General features: G+C 35.5%; 3 protein-coding genes and 1 long non-coding RNA gene across 4 annotated transcripts; 3 read left to right on the forward strand and 1 right to left on the reverse strand.

Moving 5' to 3' along the window:
• Positions 1–52: 52 nt before the first annotated feature.
• Positions 53–2,362, reverse strand: LOC125207462 (transcription factor MYB17-like). The gene is made up of 3 exons (XM_048106823.2): positions 1,032–2,362; positions 812–941; positions 53–741 (listed from the first exon to the last, which is right to left on the reverse strand). The coding sequence occupies exons 1-3, from the start codon at positions 1,162–1,164 to the stop codon at positions 132–134; spliced, it is 873 nt and encodes a 290-aa protein (XP_047962780.1). The 5' UTR covers positions 1,165–2,362; the 3' UTR covers positions 53–131.
• A 3,592-nt stretch (positions 2,363–5,954) lies between these two features.
• On the forward strand, positions 5,955–9,074 carry LOC148923275 (uncharacterized). The gene is made up of 3 exons (XR_016132806.1): positions 5,955–7,161; positions 7,591–7,681; positions 8,420–9,074. It is a non-coding gene; the product is annotated as an uncharacterized LOC148923275 (long non-coding RNA).
• A 3,081-nt stretch (positions 9,075–12,155) lies between these two features.
• On the forward strand, positions 12,156–14,477 carry LOC125198106 (protein FAR1-RELATED SEQUENCE 6-like). The gene has a single exon (XM_048096547.2). It carries the CDS (start codon positions 12,156–12,158, stop codon positions 14,475–14,477), a length of 2,322 nt encoding a protein of 773 aa, XP_047952504.2.
• Positions 14,478–20,247: 5,770 nt separating this feature from the next.
• LOC125208073 (LIM domain-containing protein PLIM2b-like) lies at positions 20,248–21,655 on the forward strand. The gene is made up of 5 exons (XM_048107624.2): positions 20,248–20,496; positions 20,565–20,664; positions 20,784–20,806; positions 20,912–21,001; positions 21,078–21,655. The coding sequence occupies exons 1-5, from the start codon at positions 20,356–20,358 to the stop codon at positions 21,423–21,425; spliced, it is 702 nt and encodes a 233-aa protein (XP_047963581.2). The 5' UTR covers positions 20,248–20,355; the 3' UTR covers positions 21,426–21,655.
• Positions 21,656–22,118: the final 463 nt, after the last annotated feature.

Below are 22,118 nucleotides of genomic sequence, written 5' to 3' on the forward strand. Positions count from 1 at the left end.
ACACAAAATGTTAAAAAGTTGATGCAGGAAATGAAAGTGGGAATAGCTCAGATTTGTGCAACTTCTTCCATTGCAAAGCTACCAAAGTTTGCAGCTCAAAAACACACAAAACAGAGCTTCCAATTTTGTAACTAGACAAAGCCATGTTGAGGGGAGGAATGGAACAAACTATCAGTATTAAAATCTGGATACAAGTTGTAGCAATCAGCATCTCCCAAGAAGCTCATATCATTGTTGCATGGAAAATCCAGCAGCAGCTGCAGTGTAGATTCAGAGGAGTCTTCCACATCAGATTTGATCCTCTTGCAGTCCCTCGAACCGCTGTGTTTACTGCTTGGATCCTCCACCAACGGGCGTGCAACCTTGAGCTCGACTTCAGTGGTCGTGCCTGATATCGAGCAGCACTTGTTGGAAGCAGAGGAGGATGGGCTCGAGGATTGATTATTCTTGATCTTGAACTTCCGGAAGGTCTCTCCAACCTCGGAGTTCCAGAGGCGGAGGAAGTGGTCACCTCCCCCGTGCGACTCCCTGGAGAGACGGGCCTCGGCTTCAACCCTGGCCCCCTCCCACTGCGCCATGTGGCGCGTGGAAGGCAAGCCTCCCCCGTCCAACGACGGGGAGGGCTCGTGGGTCTGAGGGTCGATGCCCATGAGCATTAGCCGCTTCTTGAGATGCGTGTTCCATAGGTTCTTGATCTCGTTGTCTGTTCTGCCCGGGAGCTGGGAGGCGATGGCGGCCCATCTGAAGCCGTAGATTTTGAAACATTTATCAACAAGATCAAGGGTTGAGATTTGGTGAGATTGAGGTGTACCTGTTGCCGAGAATGGCGTGGAGCTGGATGACGAGCTTCTCGTCCTCGGGGGTGAAGGGCCCCCGTTTTATGTCTGGACGAAGGTAGTTCGTCCAGCGCAGCCGACAGCTCTTCCCGCAGCGGAGAAGACCTGTGCAATATAGCATATAGAGAGTTAAGTTGTGTTGAAGTTGAATGAGATCAAGTCATTCAGTAATTGAAAAGAGAAGAGGAAATAAACCTGCAAGCTTGGGGAGGGATCTCCAGCTGCCATGGCCATGCTTGTCAATGTACTCCACCAACTTGTCATCTTCCTCAGGAGTCCAAGGCCCCTTCTTCAGCCCCTTCTTCTCACAGCATGGCGCTCTCCCCATCACCACCAAACCACACACTCTAAACACAACCAAATGCACACAAAAACACACACAAGTGTCTCTCTCTCACTTTCTCTCAAGAAAAGGTGAGTGTGAAATGAAACAGAAAAGAAGGAGAGTGGAGTTTGAGAGATGAGAGCGCCGGAAACGGCATTGAATGCTTGGACTTAGGGTGGTATCATAGAAATGCAGCAGCAGATAGATACACATACACTATATCTGGAGAGACTTCTCTTCTTTGTTAATCTATAAATGGTGCAAGATTGTTCAACAACATGGACGAGGATATTGAATGATTGATTTCAATGGAATAAAGCAATTCTTTTTATTTATTGCTCTGTCTTGACCTCCCTTCATTTATTTCTGACACCACTACTATTTCATTTCATACACATTATTATATATATGTGCATAGACTTAGACAGAGCCTTCACACATAGAAATATGGATATATATGTGGCGGATCAATCAAGTCAGTAGCATAACATGAGTAGTAACACTAATTAATTACATACATAGAACTGAGATGGTGTATGTATGATCATCACACTTATTTATATTTAATCTTTTAATGCCCACAACAATAAATGGAGAAACAATGATTTAGGTGTGCTACTATAACAAGGAAAAAGTTAAAGGAAATGATACTATTAGACTTTTGGCGTTGAATGTTTGGTATATACTATAGTAAAATAAGTGGAAATTGAACTTTGAAGATTTGTGGCAACAGTTGCTACTGTTTTTCCAGTGTGTGTGTGTGTGTAGAGAGAGCATGCCATGAGGTGAGGAGTAAATGCAAGATAACACAGGAAATGGGATGAGAGAGAGAGAGCAGTGAAGAGCAAAGCATTTAATAGGGTTTTCTTCAATGGTGAAAGGACATACTTTGCATTGAATGAAAAATCCCATTCTCTCTCTCATTCCACCAAGCACATGACTGCACATTTTGAAGAGAGAGTAAGCATTGATGGGTGGGACAGAGATTCATGCAGGAGGACAGGGGTTACAAGCTGTGGGAAAAATATCAATTAAGAGGGATCCATATTTTCTTGTGAAACCTCATAAATTATCAAAAAAATCTTGTCTGGCTCAGAGCCTCAATTTCAAGTTTGAAACTTTGAAACTCTATTGCAATTACTGATTTTGCAACATTTGCTTGTTATGGACTGGATGGAGAAACTAGAAAGGAAGAAGAAAAATAAGCATTGAAGAAATGGAGATAGATATTGTTGAAAGAATAAAGATTTAGACAAGATTGTCGTGTCTTGGAATATGTGAGGTCGATTCTATTCACGCACATGCATGTTTTCTGCCATGTATATTACTCTATCCTATTCCGTGCAAATACTGCCTCCGCTCAAAATCATGAAAACAGAAATTTCTATTTTTCCATCAAATTAAATGATCCTAGAATTAATTGCTACTATTGTTTTTTAATTTCGAATACATTCAATTAAATTTTCTTGAAACAAATTAAGGGAAAATGGGTGTGTTTATGTGGAACTTAACAGAGTATTCAGCATATGGAGTTACTATATACTACTTGCGTTATAAGAGCATCCGCAATGGTTAATAGGCCAGCCATAGGCCAGCCATTCTCTCCCCTGCCACGTCAGCAACACTCAAAAAACCACCTGCCACATCAGATTTAGGCCAGCCATAGGCCAGCCGCAATAAAAATAATTCAAAATACACTACATTTACGGAATTAAAATACGGAATTAAATTTACGACACATATACGGGAAAATTCATTAAATGCATTTAAAAAAAGTTACATAGATTAAAAAAAAATTTACAAAAATAATAAAGAAAAAAAACTATCGCCGAGTCCTCCGTGCCCACAACTCTTCAATTATATCCTTTTGGAGTTGAATATGAGCTTCAACTTGGCGCATGTTGGCAAATTCCTTGAGGCGGCCGGCTTCATCGAGAGGTACCCCCTGGCGTACACTAGGGGTGGCCGTTCCGTGGCTTGGACCGGCTTCATCGTCACTGACCCAACTAGTCAGTTGTACGCTTTCGTCTTCGACAATCATGTTGTGCATGATAATGCAGGCGTACATTATTTCGGAAACGCATCCGACATCCCACAAACGCGTGGGACCCTTAATTGCCGCCCATCGAGACTGGAGCACACCAAATGCGCGCTCCACGTCCTTGCGCGCCGACTCCTGTCGTTGCGCAAAGTAGGCCTTCCTTTCATCGCTTGTTTGTCGGATCGTCTTCACAAAGACCGGCCACCGAGGGTATATCCCATCCGCCAAGTAGTAGCCCATATCATGCCGGTTGCCGTTGGCAACAAAAGAGACGGCTGGACCGACGCCCTGGCACTTCTCGTTGAAGAGGGGAGACGAGTTCAGGACGTTGAGGTCGTTGTTCGACCCGGCTACCCCAAAATACGCGTGCCAAATCCACAGCCGGTAATCAGCTACGGCCTCGAGGATTATCGTGGGGTTCTTTGACTTGTAGCCGGTCGTGTAGGCCCCCTTCCAAGCAGTCGGACAGTTCTTCCACTCCCAGTGCATACAGTCTATGCTGCCTAACATCCCGGGGAACCCATGCTTCTCCCCGTGCATCTGCATCAAACTCTGACAATCTTCGGGAGTAGGGCTTCGAAGGTACTGCTCACCGAAAACGGCAATCACGCCCCCACATAACTCCTTCAGACATTTCAGGGCTGACGACTCGCCGATGTGGAGGTACTCATCCCACATGTCTGCCGCGCCTCCGTAGGCCAACTGCCTGATTGCCGCCGTGCACTTTTGAATAGGTGTGTGGCCGGGTCTGCCAGCCGCATCGTGCCTGAAGCGGAAACACATATAGCGACGCTCTAATGCGCCAACGATGCGCATAAACAACTCCCTGCGCATTCGAAAACGCCGTCGAAACATGTTGGCGGGAAAGCGCGGGTGCTCTGAAAAGTAGTCGTCGAACAGCCGCTGGTGTGCAGCAACGTGATCCCGCTCAATCACTGCTCGGTGGTGGATAACCGGTGGAGGGCGAGGTATCCCCTGCTGTTCCACCATACGCATGTACCGCTCCATCTCGCGGTCCATGTAGGCATTCATAGCCTCGTTCATCCTCCGTTCGTACTCCTCAGCATCCCAACCACTACCACCACCACCGCTACTACCCGCGTTACTCATCGCTCGATAATGCTCTTGTACAGAAAGTTAGAGAGAGAGAAAACTCGTTAAAACAAGTGGTGCAAATGAAAATGAAACGAAAATCGCGTTTATATAGGTTTAAAAAAAAAAAAAAAAAAATCGAAAATTGCCGCTGGCCGATCGCTGGCCGATGGGGCCTCTGCAATGGCGGCTAGCCGGTCGGCCAGCGCATCGGCTAGCGACGAGCGATCGGCCAGCCCACGCCGATGCGCTCGCCGATTTGCCGCTGGCCGACTGCAATGGTTCGGCTAGCCGATCGGCTAGCGCGACGAATCGGCTAGCCGGTCGCTAGCCGACCATTGCGGATGCTCTAATAAAATTAATTTCCAATCCATAATGTAGAATTTTCAATATTGTATATATACTAAGATTATCAACATAAAGACATGACTTTAAATATCAACATAAAGACATAACTTAAAATAGAACATGTTAATTTAAATATCAATTATCAACAGTCTTATGTTGAGGGTAGTGATAAAATACAAACTCGTATATTGTACAAACTCCAAACTTTTCAATATAGTATCAACATAATGCCAACACTGTGTAAAATTTCAAGATTTTGATGTCAACACAATTTCACAACATCAACCGTTGACATTGTGTTGACATTTTTTGTTGCTATTATTTCATCATCTGTTGCTATTTTCTAACAGTCCAAATTATAGTTTGAAGTTTGTACAATATCTTGAGTTTGCATTTGATCACATTACCTTGTGTTAATATATCTTATATTTTCTTGTTTGATAATATAGACATACAAAACTGAAAATATACTGTGTTCCGAGCATTTGATCACATCCATATTAACGATAAAGTACGATAAAGTATAAATGAGTGAACTACAAATTTAGGACTTATACTTTTTCTCATGTATATTTGTTATACTTTCAAATATCATTTCCGGCCTATATACTATACTTAATGCATGTTTCAAGTTCCTATTGATTTTTTCTCATTATTTTTTGACTAAAGCACCCTTAAATAGGTAAAGGCAATATTTGTACATTGAATATGCAATACAAATTGAATTTATCTCGACTAATTCTAATTTGCGTGCCTTAGAATGTTTGATATCAAGTAATGGTGCTTAAGCCGACTATCTAGTTCTTGTGGATACGATAATTTCACTTGCAGTAGTTTCTTGAGCTAAAAATAGTTTGAGTCACTAGTTTAACATGTTTTAAAGATGAATTAATTATCAATCGAATATAACACGACTTTCAATCTTTCATCTTCTCATATATGTATACGTCAGTTTTTTGAATACTTTTTTTTATCGTTATTGGTTTGTTTGGTTATGTTCTTTATTATTTCTATATGATTATTTTTTTTTATAATAAAGGTTCAATATGTATATTGTATTTTTAACTATCTCATTTAGTTACAAGTCATTTAAATAATTTAATTTTGAATTTTTAATACTAAAAAATTATCAAATCTCAATCAAAATTAAATTTAGCTAAGTCATTTTGATAATTAAGTTTATAATTTTATTTTTGATAAATATATTTAATATTTTTATAACTAAGAAACTTCCCTGTAAATCAAAAGATCATATGAATCCGAAATACAGCCCGCCAAAACTCATGATTGAGCAAAGGTCGCTAACCTGAGTTAGTTGACGTGGCGAGACCTAATTCGGTAACCACCCTCCCCGTCCTCTCCCGCATACTCATCAATCCGTCTCCGGTGCTGAGCTCCAACGCAAGCGTCAGATTTTGGTCGTAACATTTCAATAACAATATTGTTTACCAACTTTTATTTGTTTCAATTATTTTCAAATTCCCGAATTTGGTCATCTTCCCCTCCCCCAAATAGCTTTAGATCTTTTCTCCTTCTCTCCTGTCAATATTTGATTCCAAAATGTGAGATTTTTCTTGCACTGTTATGGATTTGAAAATCCTTGTTGGTAAAGTGCATATCAATTTGATCAATGTATTAGTTTCTTTATTCGAATTTGACTACTTATCTCATAGTGCTGCATGCTCTACATAATTCACAAGTTGCTGAAATAATTAGGACGTTTCTAGGAATGGTTTTATTTTGTTTACTCACCTCACCATCACATCAGTGAACCTGGAATTTCAGTTTTCAGTCACCTTGTTTCCTAGATTAGCAAGCTCTGTTTTATTATATGTTCATTACATATATTAGGACATGTATATGATTTATAAAATGCTTATTTTCACAGATGAAACATTTGAGATACGGATTTGGTAGAAATATGAATTATAATTCATATTCTTGTTTTGAAATTTATGTACGGAGTATGTTTTTTTATTTTTTTAATTTCTCTATGTCAGTGAGTGTTTTCTAAATCCTTTTGAGTGGCAGAGAAATAACTCAGCAAGGATAGCTTAAACATGGTTTGCTGCTTCTCAATAACTCGGCTTAGTTAGCTGCTCTTATTAATTCATCCGGCTTGGCATAATGTCAACTTGTCACCAGTGATGATAGCCCAACCGCAGCAGCAGGGTTTTGTTTCAAAAGATCTATCAAACATCTCAGAGCAGGCTCAGAGTTTTGATTTGATTGTTGCTCTGTGACTGCTCCCTTATTTCTATTTTTAATAAAGACTTCTTTTGGTTTTGGTGTTCTAGATTAGACTCCAGATAAATGTTTGTTACCTCTACCGTCAAATATTTCCATTGTATTGTTTTGAATATGCTCCTCTATCTTTTGGACCTGTATGTGATCACTCTTTACAAGTGTTTATTTGGACTGGTTATGTCATGATCTCCATAAACATGAGTCTAATTTCATTCTGATATTATTTTGTTATGGCAGGTTTCGAGGGTTTTTATGGGAAGCTGCTAGAATAGGTAGAATCTTACAAATGCTAACTTGTAATGCTAATTGTATAGGACTTGGTTATTTAGGGTGGAATAAGATATTTTGAAAATCATTTATCTGCGAATATATCTTCTGGAACAAGTCTTCCCAATATAAAAAGCACCGGGATTCAACAAGTTTTAAATCACAAATTTTTTTTCGTAAAAACCCAAGACCATGGATCTTTTGAGAATATTGCTTTATGAGGAATGTGACCATCTTTATGAGGACATATCTCATGTGAAGTGTGAAACTAATATGATAATCGATTAATTTTTTAAATATAAGGATCTTGTGGTTCCCTGTTCTATCATACTCTGTTGAACTAGATATTCTGTCATAACTTGAGATTTTAGTGATGCTTGTCAAATGTACTTGTAACTTGTGCTCCAACTTAGTGACAATTGACCTGCTTACAGGTGAGAGGCTCAGTCCTTGGGTGGCCGTGGGGAGCTTTGCAAGGGGGGTTTCAATAATTTTCTTCTGAACAGACATCTCAGTGTGTTAGACGTAAGCTTCATTATTACTGATTCTATCATGTAGCTGAGTGATTTGATATTCACTTTTGAGCCAATGGTTATTGATGGTGGTTTTTCTACTACTATGAGTTGAATCATGGCCGCTTAGTTGTATGATAACTATATGGAAGATGTTTGTACTTTTTCTGGTGTTTCTTTTAAAACCCAACTTTTCTAAGGTGTAGATGCTTTTTTATTAGAAGTCCACTTAGAAAAACAGTATCCAGCATGATGCACATTGTTTTGGGGGGAACATAATCGCGCTAGTTCAATGCTACAGCCTGAGTAGCATTGGTGTATATGGGCTTGGTGTTTTCACATTCTTGTCTAAGTTAATTTGTTAAGCATCAGCATAATCTTCATCCTCCTCTAATTCATAGGGCTTGCTGCCTAAGAAAGTGTACTAGTATTCGTATAATAGTACCCTGTGTTATGAGAACACTTACAGTCCCATTTTCTGGTTAGGAAAATGAGCCCCCGGGCAAGGGTGGACACTGTACAAGTTGATATATTTGGTTTGGTTCTAATATCTCCTTTACATTTTCTATAAAAGAATGAACACTCTATATTTGCAAGTATTCAAGGCTCAATACTCAATAGCAAATGTAAAATCAGCAGCTGTTTTAAAAGATTTATCTAACTGATATCAGTGCAGTAGGTAGTTTGAACGGACAGGCACACAATTAACAACATAAATAGTGATCTTATGCTTGAACCTTCTGAATACTAGGATCCTCTCCTCTCCCCAGTGGACAACTGCAAGGACTATCTTCTTCATCGGCCCTTTCCCATTGTTTCTTTGTGCAACTTTTGCAGGTTCTTCTTTGCCGCGTTCAATTGCCGCTTCAGCGCTTTCTTCGACTTCAGATTGTGTACCCCAGCGAAGTGGATAACTCCTCAGGAACACCCTTCTCGTGTTGTAGTCTTCGTCCCTGAAACTTTTTGCTCTCAGTCCATCTTCTTCCATGCTGTTGATATCTTATTTTTACTTGCTCCTAGTACCAGCCTCCGATGCGTGAGTGAGTATGTGTTGTATTTATTCTGGGGTAGGGTCAAAAGATTACAAAATACGTATAGCAATCCCTTTCGAGATCCTATTGTGTTTTTATTTGTATACTGCATTTGTCGTTTCTTTTCTGCGCAGCAGAATCGATTTCAGGTGTGAATATTTTAGAAGGAGTATTTGCTTTGTGGCAGCGCATGACAGGCAAAGATGGTGCATTCTATACTGCTGCACTTCCTAGGTGATATATTAATCTTTGATGAGAGCCATTTCATGATTGTGCTTTTTTTGGAATCTCTGGGTCTGCCAATTTATTGATCTTGTTAGCTGTAAGTATTTTTTTATTATTTTCAAGGATATACCTCCTTTTCCTCTTTTTTATAATAAACCCTTGTGGCATTTTTCCTTCGTTATTGTCTTTCTTTATTGTTTTTTCTTCTATGTTTGCTAGTGTGTTTGACGTAGAAGGTGTTCAATGAATTTGGAACTATCACACTTGAGTGGCCGGAATTCTATTTTGGAAGCTTTTTACCATTGGCCTTTCGGATACTTTTTTAAAGTGTGAGAGACGTATAAACCTCACGTGTCTGGCTTATAGTATGAAAATGTATGTCTCTTATGCGTCTCTTCTATTGGACTCAATTCAAGTAAAAGACACATGAATCTCATAAATAGTTGTGAATGACGCATGAGGCTGATGCATTGTTCACATGTGTTTCATTAAAGTGAAAGACGCATGAGCTTCATGTGTCTCTCACAAACTTGGCTTTTGAAAAAGAGCTTCTCAAATCGGGAAGCTCAATGATAGATCTCTCCTGAATTAGAATTTTGCTAGTGTTAAAGATTATTCAAGAACTCAATTATCCAATTCGGGGAAAAAAACTCAATTATCTATAAGATTTTAAGTAAGGGCCGAACTAGACATATATTTTGATTGAATAAATAGACAAAATATGTGGCAGGATCATTTGGAAATTCAAGATGTAAAAAGATGTCCCTCTCAACGTGGCCTGCCCAACTTTACATGGTTGGTTACATTGATATTAGTGTCGTCAATGGCAGGTTGATTTGTCTTTGGGCAACCTCGATCTTCTTATAAGCAAATTATGAAATCTTGTTACAATTTTTTAATCAACGTTTCAAATACTAGTTCTAATTAAATGTAGTAATATTCCAAGATTAAAGAACATAATATACGTTTCTTTATAGAGCGACGGACGGGGCTCGAATCAATTGAAACTTTATTATGTACTGTAGTTCTTATACTACTACGCTACAGTCTACGTATGTATTGACTGCTTTATGCTATGGAGTACGGACCAAAGAAAGAATGCTAAGAAAATATATTTTGCGATCATCAAGGTAAGTAGGGTTTATATTTTACTACAAGCCTACTTCTAAGACGGTTGAGGAGGGTCAACCGCCACCTCATTATACATTTTAAAAAAATATTGATTGCAAGGATCAGTCTCTCTCCTTGAGCTCGATCGGTTTGGATACAACCTCTAACTGCTTGGTTGGTCAACTTATTTAATGATTCAGCCAATGAGATTGTGCCAAATAGCACATTCTCATTGTTTGATAGTTTTCTTTTATAAAATTTATATATTTCAAATATAATACTATTAAAAATTTAAAAAATTATATCAAAATTCACAATTTTTCGTCCTTTAGGAATAGAGACTACATTTGCTATAGTTTTACACAAAAAAAATTCACTTTTCTTCTTATATAATCCTTCTTTGGTAAAATAAAAATCTCATATTTTATCCTCTATAAATATTGTAATTTATGTTTTCTATTTGTTTGTTGTTATAATTTTTAGTTTGTCATTTATTGTTTTTTTTAATTATTGTGCAGTAATAAATATTTCATGTATAAAAATATTATTAAAAAATACTAATATAAAATAATATATAATGATGTGGTTGGGTGGTCATTAATAAACTATTAAAAAGAGTAGGCTTGAGTTGAATGAATATTGATGATATGGAAGATAATGTGGAGGACATAGAAATTAATTAAATATTAAAAAAGTGGATGATTGGGTTGGGTTGGATTGAGTTGGGTTGGGTGGTTGCCGTTAAACATGGTCTAATTGCAAATCAAACCGATAACTATTTTACAAGCCTCGTAAACTTTTTAGTAGCAATGTATTTAGATTAACGGAAATGCTTTATTAAGTTGTTATGAATCAAGATCAACTGAAGATGATGGGATTTTTTTTTAGGGTAGTGATTTAGAGACATAATGTCTCCAAGCCATAAGGGTATTATGTCACTTTGCCATAATCTAAATTATTATATGGACTATTATACCCTTATTTTAAATTAAATAATAATTAAATAAATGAATATTATATCAATTAATATAAAAGGAAAGATAATCATATCAAATTAATATCTTTTATCTAAATATAAAAGTCAAACACATATCAAATTACAATCTTTTTCTTTAAATGTATGCAATCACAAATAATATTGCCACGGCAGAATATCTTCATTCCTCCCTCCGTCGACCAGCCTCCGCCGCCTCCGTCGACCAGCCTCCGCCGTCTCCGTCGACCAGCCTCCACCGTCCGGCTCTCCGCGTCACAGGTTGCGGCATCTTCAGCCTCGTTCATCCAAATCATTGCTGCCACGATATAAAAAACATCAAAGGTACCACTCTTTTCTCTTATTTATATGTGTTTTAGGCCTCCTATACATGTTCATTAAAATATACATGGGGTTTTTGTGAGATTTTTGGGATGTTGTACATTTTTCACATATAACTAGATTATCACATCTCAAGATTTTTGCATTTTGGGACTACATAGATATTAAGCAAATTATATTGCAAGTGGAGAAAATGCCCATTTTGTTAGGTATAGTGTGTTGAAAGTGTCGTGCATAATAAATTTGTAAATATCTGAAAACTTTTTTATTAGGTATGGTGTGTGGAAACTTAAAAATGGTGGGTCATGCATAAAAAAAATGTAAATATCTGGAGAAACTGTGAATAAAGAATTGGTCTCAAACGAGTGTATGTTAATTTATTTGAATACTCCAAACAAAAATTTTTATGAGAGCAAATATGAAATATGATTAAATAAGGGATCGTAGTAGTATCCAATGTTAGACCGTGTTAGGTACGATGATGGATTTAAAACTGAGGCCGTTTAACTATGCAAATACTGAATAATGAATTAGACAATTAGGCACTGTTAATTCCAAATGGAAGATAGCTGTAATGCTTTAAACAATTGGCTGTGGGAGTTGAATTTTTAGATCCATACTTTTCAGTCAACTATCATATTGTCCTTGCTTCCATTGAATTTTTGAATTTCGCGAATGCAATTATTTTTAGTTACATTTCTCATTTTTCTGCAATTAGCTGAAAACTAATTAAGTCCCATTTTTCTGCAATTATTTTTAGTTACATTTCCATCCTGTGTTCGTGTATGATGAATACACATACGTCTATGATGAACGAGATATTTGAGGAAGTTTTTGGCGACAATCATGAGTTATCGGAAGAGAGTAACAACAATGGTGAAGAAGTATATGATGTGACAGTGGAAGAGGAAGATAACAACAATGATGAAGAAGGAGATGATTGGATAGAAGAAGAGGAGGATGAAAATAACAACAGAGAGGAAACAGCTAATGAGATCCTAGATTCTAATGGTGTAGACGGCGACGATGATAATGATGTTTCGGGTGAAGATCGTATAGCCAATATGGCTCCTATGAAGGGAATGGAATATGATTCAAAAGAGAGCCTTAAGACAGCCTATCGAGATTATGCGAAGCTAGCAGGGTTTTCTATTGCAACACGTAACTCGTCGTCTAAGTATTACATGCTTGCATGCTCCAAAGGGCGAAATCCTAAGGATGCAATTAAGAAGTTTACCAGACAAACGCAATGTCCAGCTCGTCTTAGTTGCATTGTAAAGACTAATGGTAAAGTGATTGTGTCGAATGTTAAGTTGAATCACAATCACAGTCTTGAGCCGGAATTGTCAATGTTTATGGCGGGTAATCGAGAGTTAACTTTGCACATGAAACGCCTACTGGAAAATCGAGATATTGCAGGCTATAGGACTTGTAAAAACGTGAGGACTCTAGAAGTTATGGCCGGAGGTCCTCAGAATTTAGGTGTTAATCAACGAGACTGTAGGAACTACATAGATAAAAGGAGAAGGTTGAGACTTGGAGAGGGGGATGCTGAAGCTATACACAGGCTGTTTTTGAGGATGCAATTGCAAGATAAAAACTTTTTTCACATTATGGATGTTGACGATGAAGGACGTCTACGTAATGTGATGTGGGTACATCCTCGTAGTATAGCTGCGTACGAAGAGTTCCACGATGTTGTGAGTTTTGATACAACTTACCTTGTAAACAAATACAAGATGCCGTTGGCGACGGTTGTCGGAGTTAACCAACATAACCAATCAATATTATTGGGATGTGGTCTATTAAGTCATGAGCAGTCCGAATCATTTAAATGGTTCTTTAGCAACTGGTTACTGGCCATGAAAGGTGTTCAACCTACAGCAATGCTGACAGATCAATGTGAGAGTATAAAGATTGCCGTGAAGGCAGTTTTTCCAATGACTATACATAGACTTTGTCTATGGCATATTGCCTGTAAAATTCCACAAAAGTTCAAAGGTGTTGCTGACTTTCGTAGCTGTTCGTCTGATTTCTACTCAACGATATATGACAGTCTCAGTATTGCGGAATTCGAGTCAAGGTGGACAGATTTTCTATCTAAACACAGTCTTCATAACAATAGGTGGCTGAAAGATTTATTTGATGAAAAGGAGAATTGGGCACCCATCTATTTGAATCATACTTTTTGGGCTGGTATGGTATCGACCCAACGAAATGAATCTATGCACGCATTCTTTGATGGTTTTGTGAACTCAAGGAGCACATTGAAACTATTTGTGGAACAATACGAGGTCGCTATTCAAGACAAACTTCAGAAGGAGATGAACGCTGATTACAAGTCAAAGTGCGTGATGTTGATACCTGTGACAACTTTTCAATGGGAAAAACAATTGCTAGGTGAATACACTTATAACATCGGCCTCTTGTTGCAAGTGGAAATCAAGAAAATTAGCAGTTGTAATGTGGAAGATGTCGCAATTGGTGAAGATGGTGTGCATCGTTGCAAGATAAAGGAGATGCGATTAGTGCAGAATGTTTTTCACAAGGAATACACTTACACCGTCGAGTATCGTCCTTTTGGGGAATATATAAGCTGCAACTGCCGTAGGTATGAATTTAAAGGCATATTTTGTGTTCATATCTTAAAAGTCTTGGTGTACAAAGATATCAATCATGTACACGATCGTTATATCATGAAAAGATGGCGGGCAAGAGAGTATAGACCGCACTCTAGTATTGTTTTTGCAGGTGGTTATCCTCACATGAGTGAAGAGTTCAAAGCGTTTCAAGATATGGAAAGAAGCTTTGTAAAATGTGCGGATGCAGCTATAACTGACCCACGTGCGATAAAGATGGTGAAAGAAGCCCACGAAAAGTTATTGGTGGATATAATGAATATTCGTGGTGGGTTAATTTCGAATCCAAGTTCCAATGGTGAGAATGCACGCATTTCTACTGATCCGCCTGCTATACTAGATCCGCTGGTGAGTATTCCTCGCGGATGGCCGAGAGCAGACACGAGGCTTCGATCAAATTTTGATATTAACACAACTCGTAATAGGCGTGGTGGTGGACGAACAGGTGCTCGTGGACGAGGTACGAATCGTGGTCAAGGAGTTGCTTGATCATGTGATCTGGTTTATGTTTATTGGAATTTCTCTCTTTTCGTAATAAAACGTTTGTGGATCTTGAGTTTTATTGGAATTACTGTTAAACTTAATTATATTGGCAAGGGAGATCACGTTTTAATTTTTATTAGTTTTGTGTGTGTTGAATTGTGCATTATACTAATGCATTTAAAAGTTTAGAGTTTTCTTCAATTCTTCTCATTTCCAAGAATACAATTATGATAGTATTACCTTTTAAAATTCGTGAGAGAATTATATTAATATTTCTTCTATATATGTTTAAAAGTTTCAAGAATACCAATACTGCAGCTAATGTATTGAATCTTGGTATTGTGGTGTATTATCGTATTTATATTTTAGTTACTAATTTAACAGTTTATTTTCTAAACTCTTAACTATCAAATTAATGTGTTTTGTATGAGTATGGGTAGATAGTGTTTTGTATTGATCAATAATACATGGAATGATATCAATCTAATTATGATGGTATCAATCTATTTCTTAATTGAATCAATCTATTCCTGGAGGATTATTGTGAGTGATCAATCAATCTATTCCTGGAGGATTATTGAATCAATCTATTCCTGGAGGATTATTGTGAGTGATCAATCTATTCTTGGAGGATTATTGTGAGTGATCAATCTCAACTTGTTTGACAAGTAGTCTGCCCACCAATTGTTTGACAAATAGTCTGCCCACCAACTGTTCGACAAATTGCTGTCGTTAACAACGCTGACGTTTATATTGAATCAATATGGGCGGCGATACTCTTTTGTGTAAAGATTAAGAACGGAATAATATTACTGTTTTTTGTCAAAAATTAAACTATTAGTCACTTGTTAAGGTTAAGGAGAGGTTATGCGAAGTCGCAGAAATAGCGAATCAAAAGGAATAAATAAAAGCTGTTATAAAAATTTCATTCAAATAAAGATAAAGACCAAAATAATACTATATCTTGGTCAACAACAAAACATTAACTTAAACCAACAAAAACATAGAAATAAAACAAACGATAAGCAGAAAATCGTCATATCTAAGATGAACACTAGTTCAATCTATGGTAATTAGTTCCACTTTTCGAACTTAGTCCCCATCTCCATGTGGCCCTTCATCACCTATCTTTGAGTCACAGAACATGGCATATAGTTTCTTCAGAGGCTGGTTATCAAGCAACATAGATTGTATGTCACGAGGCTCCATAAGTCCTGCCATTCTCACGAACATTTCTCGTACCTCTTTTTTTAGGTCATTAGTTTCGACCCTCTCACATAGGTACAGATTTTCTAATTTATGTTTAGAAGGGGAATGCATCCCCAAGGATAGCCTTCGCCGCAGTGGCTGGTTTTTCGACTGTGGGGTAGGAGTGGTGGTGCTAGACATTGGAGACTTCGGAGACATAATGTGTTTGGCTGTTGTGTGGAAAAATGAAATGTCAAAGTGTCATATATATAGTAGTTAAAAGTTTTAAAATAAGGAAAATTAATTTAACTTTACTCAAATTTACGCGCTATTACCGTAAAGATTGATAAAGGTCTATGATTTTATTCACCATTTTTCGGATGGTAAGATTTATAAAGATATGAAAATTTTCGGATGGTAAGATTTATAAAGATGTGAACTTTTCAAATAAATGCACTAATTTTGCAATAATTTAGAAAGATACTCCATATCATAAATTATTTCTTAGTAGTATTAAAAAATTATTAAAATCATAAGTCATAAAAACAATAATATGTATATATATATACTTAATTTCTAAGTGTTATCGTCCAACGAAATAGTAATAGCATTAGCATCAAATTATTGTAGTATTATTTTTAAATAATTATTAAAATTATAAGTCATAAAAATGAATCACAAAAATTACTCAGATCAATTTTTTTTCTATAATAATGTTTAATTTAAAATTCTAAATTGTAAAATAGTACTCCAGTAGTATACATATGTTATATGGAGTACTTAATTTCTACTTGTATCATCTAATGAAAGGATAATAGTCATTTGCATCAAATTATTTTATTAGTAATTACTAAAATTCAAAATCATAAGTAAAAATTATTGCATGTACATATACACTTAATTTCTTAGTGTTATCGTTCAACGAAATAGTAATAGTTACTCAGATCAATTTTTTTTCTATAATAATGTTTAATTTAAAATTCTAAATTGTAAAATAGTACTCCAGTAGTATACATATGTTATATGGAGTACTTAATTTCTACTTGTATCATCTAATGAAAGGATAATAGTCATTTGCATCAAATTATTTTATTAGTAATTATTAAAATTCAAAGTCATAAAAACAACTACATGTGTATACATACTTAATTTCTTAGTGTTATTGTCTAACAAATACTAATAGTCATTCGCATCTAATTGTTTTATTAGTATTAAAAATTTATTAAAATTCTAAGTCATAAAAATGACTACATGCAAATACATACTTAATTTCTTAGTGTTATTGTCCAACGGAATAGTTATAGTCATTCGCATCAAATTATTTTATTAGTATTAAATAATGATTAATCTTCTAAGTCAAAAAAACGAATACATGCATTTATATACTTAATTTCTTAGTGTTATCGTCAAACAAAATAGTATAGTTATTCACATCAAATTATTTTTTTATTAAATAATATTTAAAATTCTAAATTGTAAAATACCGTACTTGTTATCATTCTAAATTATTTTTAGTGTTATTACCCAATTAAATAGTAGTATTTGTTCGCATCCAATTATTTTATTCTTAAATAATCGTTAAAGTTCTAAATCGTTAAAGTCAAATCTTAATTTTGATGCTCTAAGAACTCATGCAATTAAATTGATTTGTTACTTTTATAAATATAAATTCCAGATTCAATAATATTTTGTAAATATAAAATTAAGATTGACTATTAAATCAACTATAAGTTTAGAATTTTAAAAATATTGTATAGTATTATTTAAATAAAGGTTAATTCATTATATTAAATTATATTTAAATAAACTAATATTACGTGATTGAAGTCTATGTACACTTCCTAGACAAAAAATAAAGATAATTCAAAATTTAGCATTATTGGAGTAATTAAAATTTTGAAATTTCTGTACACTTCATAAATAAAAATTAAAATTAAAGTCAATATTTTTGTTTGAAGATTTGAGTATATATTTACTTAAATTAATTGTACTTTGAATTTGAATGCATATATTGACACGGTAGTTACTTAAAGCTCATCTAGTCCACATATTCAACACTATTCACAGAGGAAACTTTTACATTAAAATAATATTATATTATTAATTTTATTTAAAAAGAGCGTCTTGTCCTTCCTTCAAACAAGCAGCTATTTTTTTTTTCTGTAATTTCACCTCTGCAATTTTTTTATTCCAAAGTTCAGCCCCTTCTACCATTCTAATTCTGATGATTTACTCTTCAATAATATCAACTTGGGAAGGGCTAAAGAGTGTTTGCGAATTTTTTTTCAAAAAATTGAAGTAGGAAAAAAACACAAAAAAAGTTCTTGGGAAGGGCTTAAGCCAGTGGCGGACGCAGAAATAAATTTTGGCAGGAGCTTCACTAAAAATGTTTCATACTCTCGTCATCCTCAAAAAATAGAAATTCTTTTGTTTTTGGTGTTCCATGAAAATAGAAACTTTCCATTTTAGGAAATTTCTTTCTCTCGAACGAGGTGAGATTCATTTTCCAATAACATATTTTTCTTCTTATCTCTCTTATTTTACCAATTTTGCTCTAAAATCAGAGACGGTCAACAATGGGACATTTATTCTTGAATGAATATAATATATTAACAAAAAGAATAATAAAATTATTGTATTTGTTTTGCTAAAATAATAAATATCTAATACATAAAAATGCGTAATTATCTAATATAGTTGTGAAGGATAATTTTCATGTAAATACATTAACTTTAAGTTTTACTTTTATTTTTTCCCTAAAACTTTAAAATTTGAATATAAATATATGAATTTTTGATTTTTCTCATTTTTTCCCTAGATCTAAAATTAAAACATAGGTGGCAAAGTAAAATATGTGCCAATCAAAACTATACACATATGGTTATATTAATTAAAAAATACTAATGAATTTGAAGTTGTGAACTATGACAAAAGAAAAGTAAAAAAGGCCTAACCCATTAAAAGTTATATACTAGTAAAAAAGCAAGTTTAATCTCGTTTGCAATTTTAGAAGTGTTAGTATAAGTAATAACGTTAAAATGTAGTTACAGTTTTCAATGTTTTCATAATTGTGTAAAGCAAAATCGTGCCACCGTTTTAGGGAATAGGAATTGACTTTTTCAACTATTATTATAATTATTATATTCATTTAAATTTAACACTTTTATTTATTTCTATCTTCTTCCTCGTCTCACTCTATGCTGCTGCCATTGTTCAAAGAAGTTTTCTCTGTAATTTTATTTTTCAGCCCCTCCTTCCCATTAAATCTCCTTCTCATTAAACCCCAAAGATATTAACTTGGGAAGGGCTAAAGCTAGTTTATAAGAATGTTGAAAATTTTTATAGTAGAATCTTATTAAAAAAAAGTTTGGGAGGGGCTTAAGCCCCTCACCCCCTCTACTCCATGTCTCCATTGAAATCCGAATTCAAAAGCTGCAAAATATGATAGAGATGGAAAAAAGAAACGAATGAGATCTAGAGCATCAATTTTGTAAAGAGAAATGGTAGAGATGAGAGAGAAATAATGAAGTTAGAGTATGAGAAAGAAAGATGGGCGATGGAATGTGGAGGAGGGAGAAATCACAATCACAATATTTGCTTAAATCAAGCCTTCCATAAATATACATACAATTTCCCTAAATAATTAATTCTTAAATATAAATAAATATTTTATATGCATGAGGGTAGTATGGTATATGTATAAAACATAAATTTAAATAAAAATATAAAATGACTATTTTAGCCTCAATATGGCATTATGGCTTGGAGACATTATGTCTCTAAAACATTTTCCTTTTTTTTATTCATTTAGTACAATATTATAAATAGAATGCTATATATGACCCCAAAATAAAAGGATTTATAGCAGTCATTAGCCACCTAATGCTCTTGACAATCACTTCAATGTTCCTGGGCTTCAAGCTTTCACAATCTCTAGCTTTTTAGAGTTTTATGATACTTCAACTTTAATACTTAAGTTATGCCTAGTTAACAAAACAATAATCCATTCATTCTCTAATCAACAATATTATCACTGCCATCATATAAACAAAATGCACAACATAAATTCCATAATATCATACATAGGGGAGATCTTACATCGTGTACGACAAATTGCCTTATATAAAATAATTGTACTAGTATATTATTTGAATGCTTTGTATTTTGTAAAAATAATTAATGGTCATTAGTTAATTTTTAGATGCTCAAAACAGGCACATCCTCGTAGTTTTTTTTTTTTTTTTTGCATATGTGTGTGTATATATCAAGCAAGCCATGTAACTGTGAATTGTTAACATAACATAACTACCATGATCAAATAATAAAGAGAAAAAAATTAAAAAAATAATCTTCCCTCCAAAAAAATGTAGACCCTTATTCACGTATGTGTAATGGAACAAGCGAAAAAAACATGGCCCTATTTACCTCCAATTTAGGCGGATTTTCCATCAAATTTTTATGGCAGCATTGATGATCCTCCATTGTTTTCAAAAGACTGGGATATATATATATCCAACCACGTGTCAGTTTAATAATAGGATTAAATCATTGCCATTTTAGAGCATGAAAAAATTGTGGCAAATTTGCTGACACAAACAGAAGAAGAAGCAAATCGTGCATATTTATAAGTCAGACAAATAATTCGATTTCCCTTTTGGATTAGATCATTCTTGAAAAAAAAAGTGAGAGGAGGAAAATGGCATCATCGTTCACAGGAACTCTGGATAAATGCAGTGCTTGCGACAAGACTGTTTATTTCGTGGATTTGTTGTCTGCCGATGGGCAAACTTATCACAAATCCTGCTTCAAATGCAGCCACTGCAAAGGCACTCTTGTGGTATTTGAACATCTATACTTTATTTAACGTTAAATTTTGTTAGTAATTAATCTTTTATATATGTGCAGATGAGTAACTACTCTTCCATGGATGGAGTTCTCTACTGCAAGACACATTTTGAACAGCTTTTTAAGGAGTCCGGAAATTTCAGCAAGAATTTCCATTCTGGTGATCATTCAATTCTATATATGTATATAATGGATTTTGGTGCATTTTTTTTTTTTTGTGGTGGCCATTGATAGTAATTCTTTTTCTTTTTTTTATGTTTGTAATGAATGTGTATACAGGAAAGCATGAGAGCAAGGATCTTGTAAGTACTTCAAATGTTTGATTTTCTTATGCACTTATCAAATCTATCAGAAAAAATAAGATTAAAAGAAAAATCATAGTTCTAATTTCAGTATTTGACATGTAGACAAGGGCACCGAGCAAAATGTCTAGTATGTTCTGTGGGACCCAAGAGAAATGCCCTGCATGCGGCAAAACTGTGTATCCACTCGAGAAGGTGATCTTAATTCCAGTTCTAGCTAGGGCTTATTTCCCCTCTTTGGAAACCCTAATTTGATTTCATTGAAATGCAGATAGGGCTGGAGGGAGAGTCGTTCCACAAATCGTGCTTCAAGTGCGCGCACGGCGGGTGCGCGCTGACGCACTCGTCGTACGCTGCTCTGGACGGAATCCTCTACTGCAAGCACCACTTCCACCAGCTCTTCATGGAGAAGGGAAACTACCAGCACGTTATCGACGCTGGTAGGAAGAGCTCCGCCGAGAATGACGAAGAGCACCGCGCTGCCGCTGCTGCTGCCGCTGCTGCCGAAAACGAGGAGGGAGGGGACGCTGCTGCGGAAGATGACGACGAGCCCAAGGCGGATCCGGACAACGAGGAGGGAGGGGACGATGAGTCTAAGGAGAAGCCAGAAGAAGACTAGTCCTATAATGAGACTCGTTTCATCACTCTTTTTGTTTTTTTCTTATACACCAAGATTTGCCTATTGTTTTTCGACATTTGGGTTTTCTAGTTATGTTGTTTGTGTCTTGTAATTCGAATTTTCCAATTTTTTGCAGGTATATAATTATGTATAGTAGTACTATGCTTTATTCATTAAGGTCCGATGAAGTTGGGCATGCTTAACCTTCCTATAGTAGTATTAGACTCGAAGCCCGTGTTTGAATTGAAGTTTATCTTTCATTTTGATAAGAACACAATCATTTTGTAGAAATGTTTTTCTTGGTTTTTCATTTCTATTTATGGTGTTTGAATTGATGGTATGTTATCTACGGTCCTTAATATCACATGTTTGTTTTGTTTTTTTAAAGCCACACTATAGTAGGATATTCCAAAACTATCCTCTGACTTTTTCTATATTTCTAAGGCCGAGGTCTATATTAGTAAATTCCATGTAATTTAATATTGATGCAGTGTTGCATATATTACTATCATTCAATTTTCCATGATAATAAAACACCATTTTTCAGCCTTAATTCAACGGGGCCTTATCCATTAAACGGGCCACACAGAAAAGTTAACCAACATATCAAACACTATATTGGGCCATTAAATGCACTTTAAATGTGTTTATCTACCAATTCAGAAACTAGGGCTTATTTATTATATAAATCAC

The sequence above is a fragment of the Salvia hispanica genome, chromosome 6 (assembly GCF_029641045.1).
Source record: "Salvia hispanica isolate PSC_SH4W2 chromosome 6, Shi_PSC_v1, whole genome shotgun sequence".
Lineage (NCBI taxonomy): Eukaryota > Viridiplantae > Streptophyta > Magnoliopsida > Lamiales > Lamiaceae > Salvia > Salvia hispanica.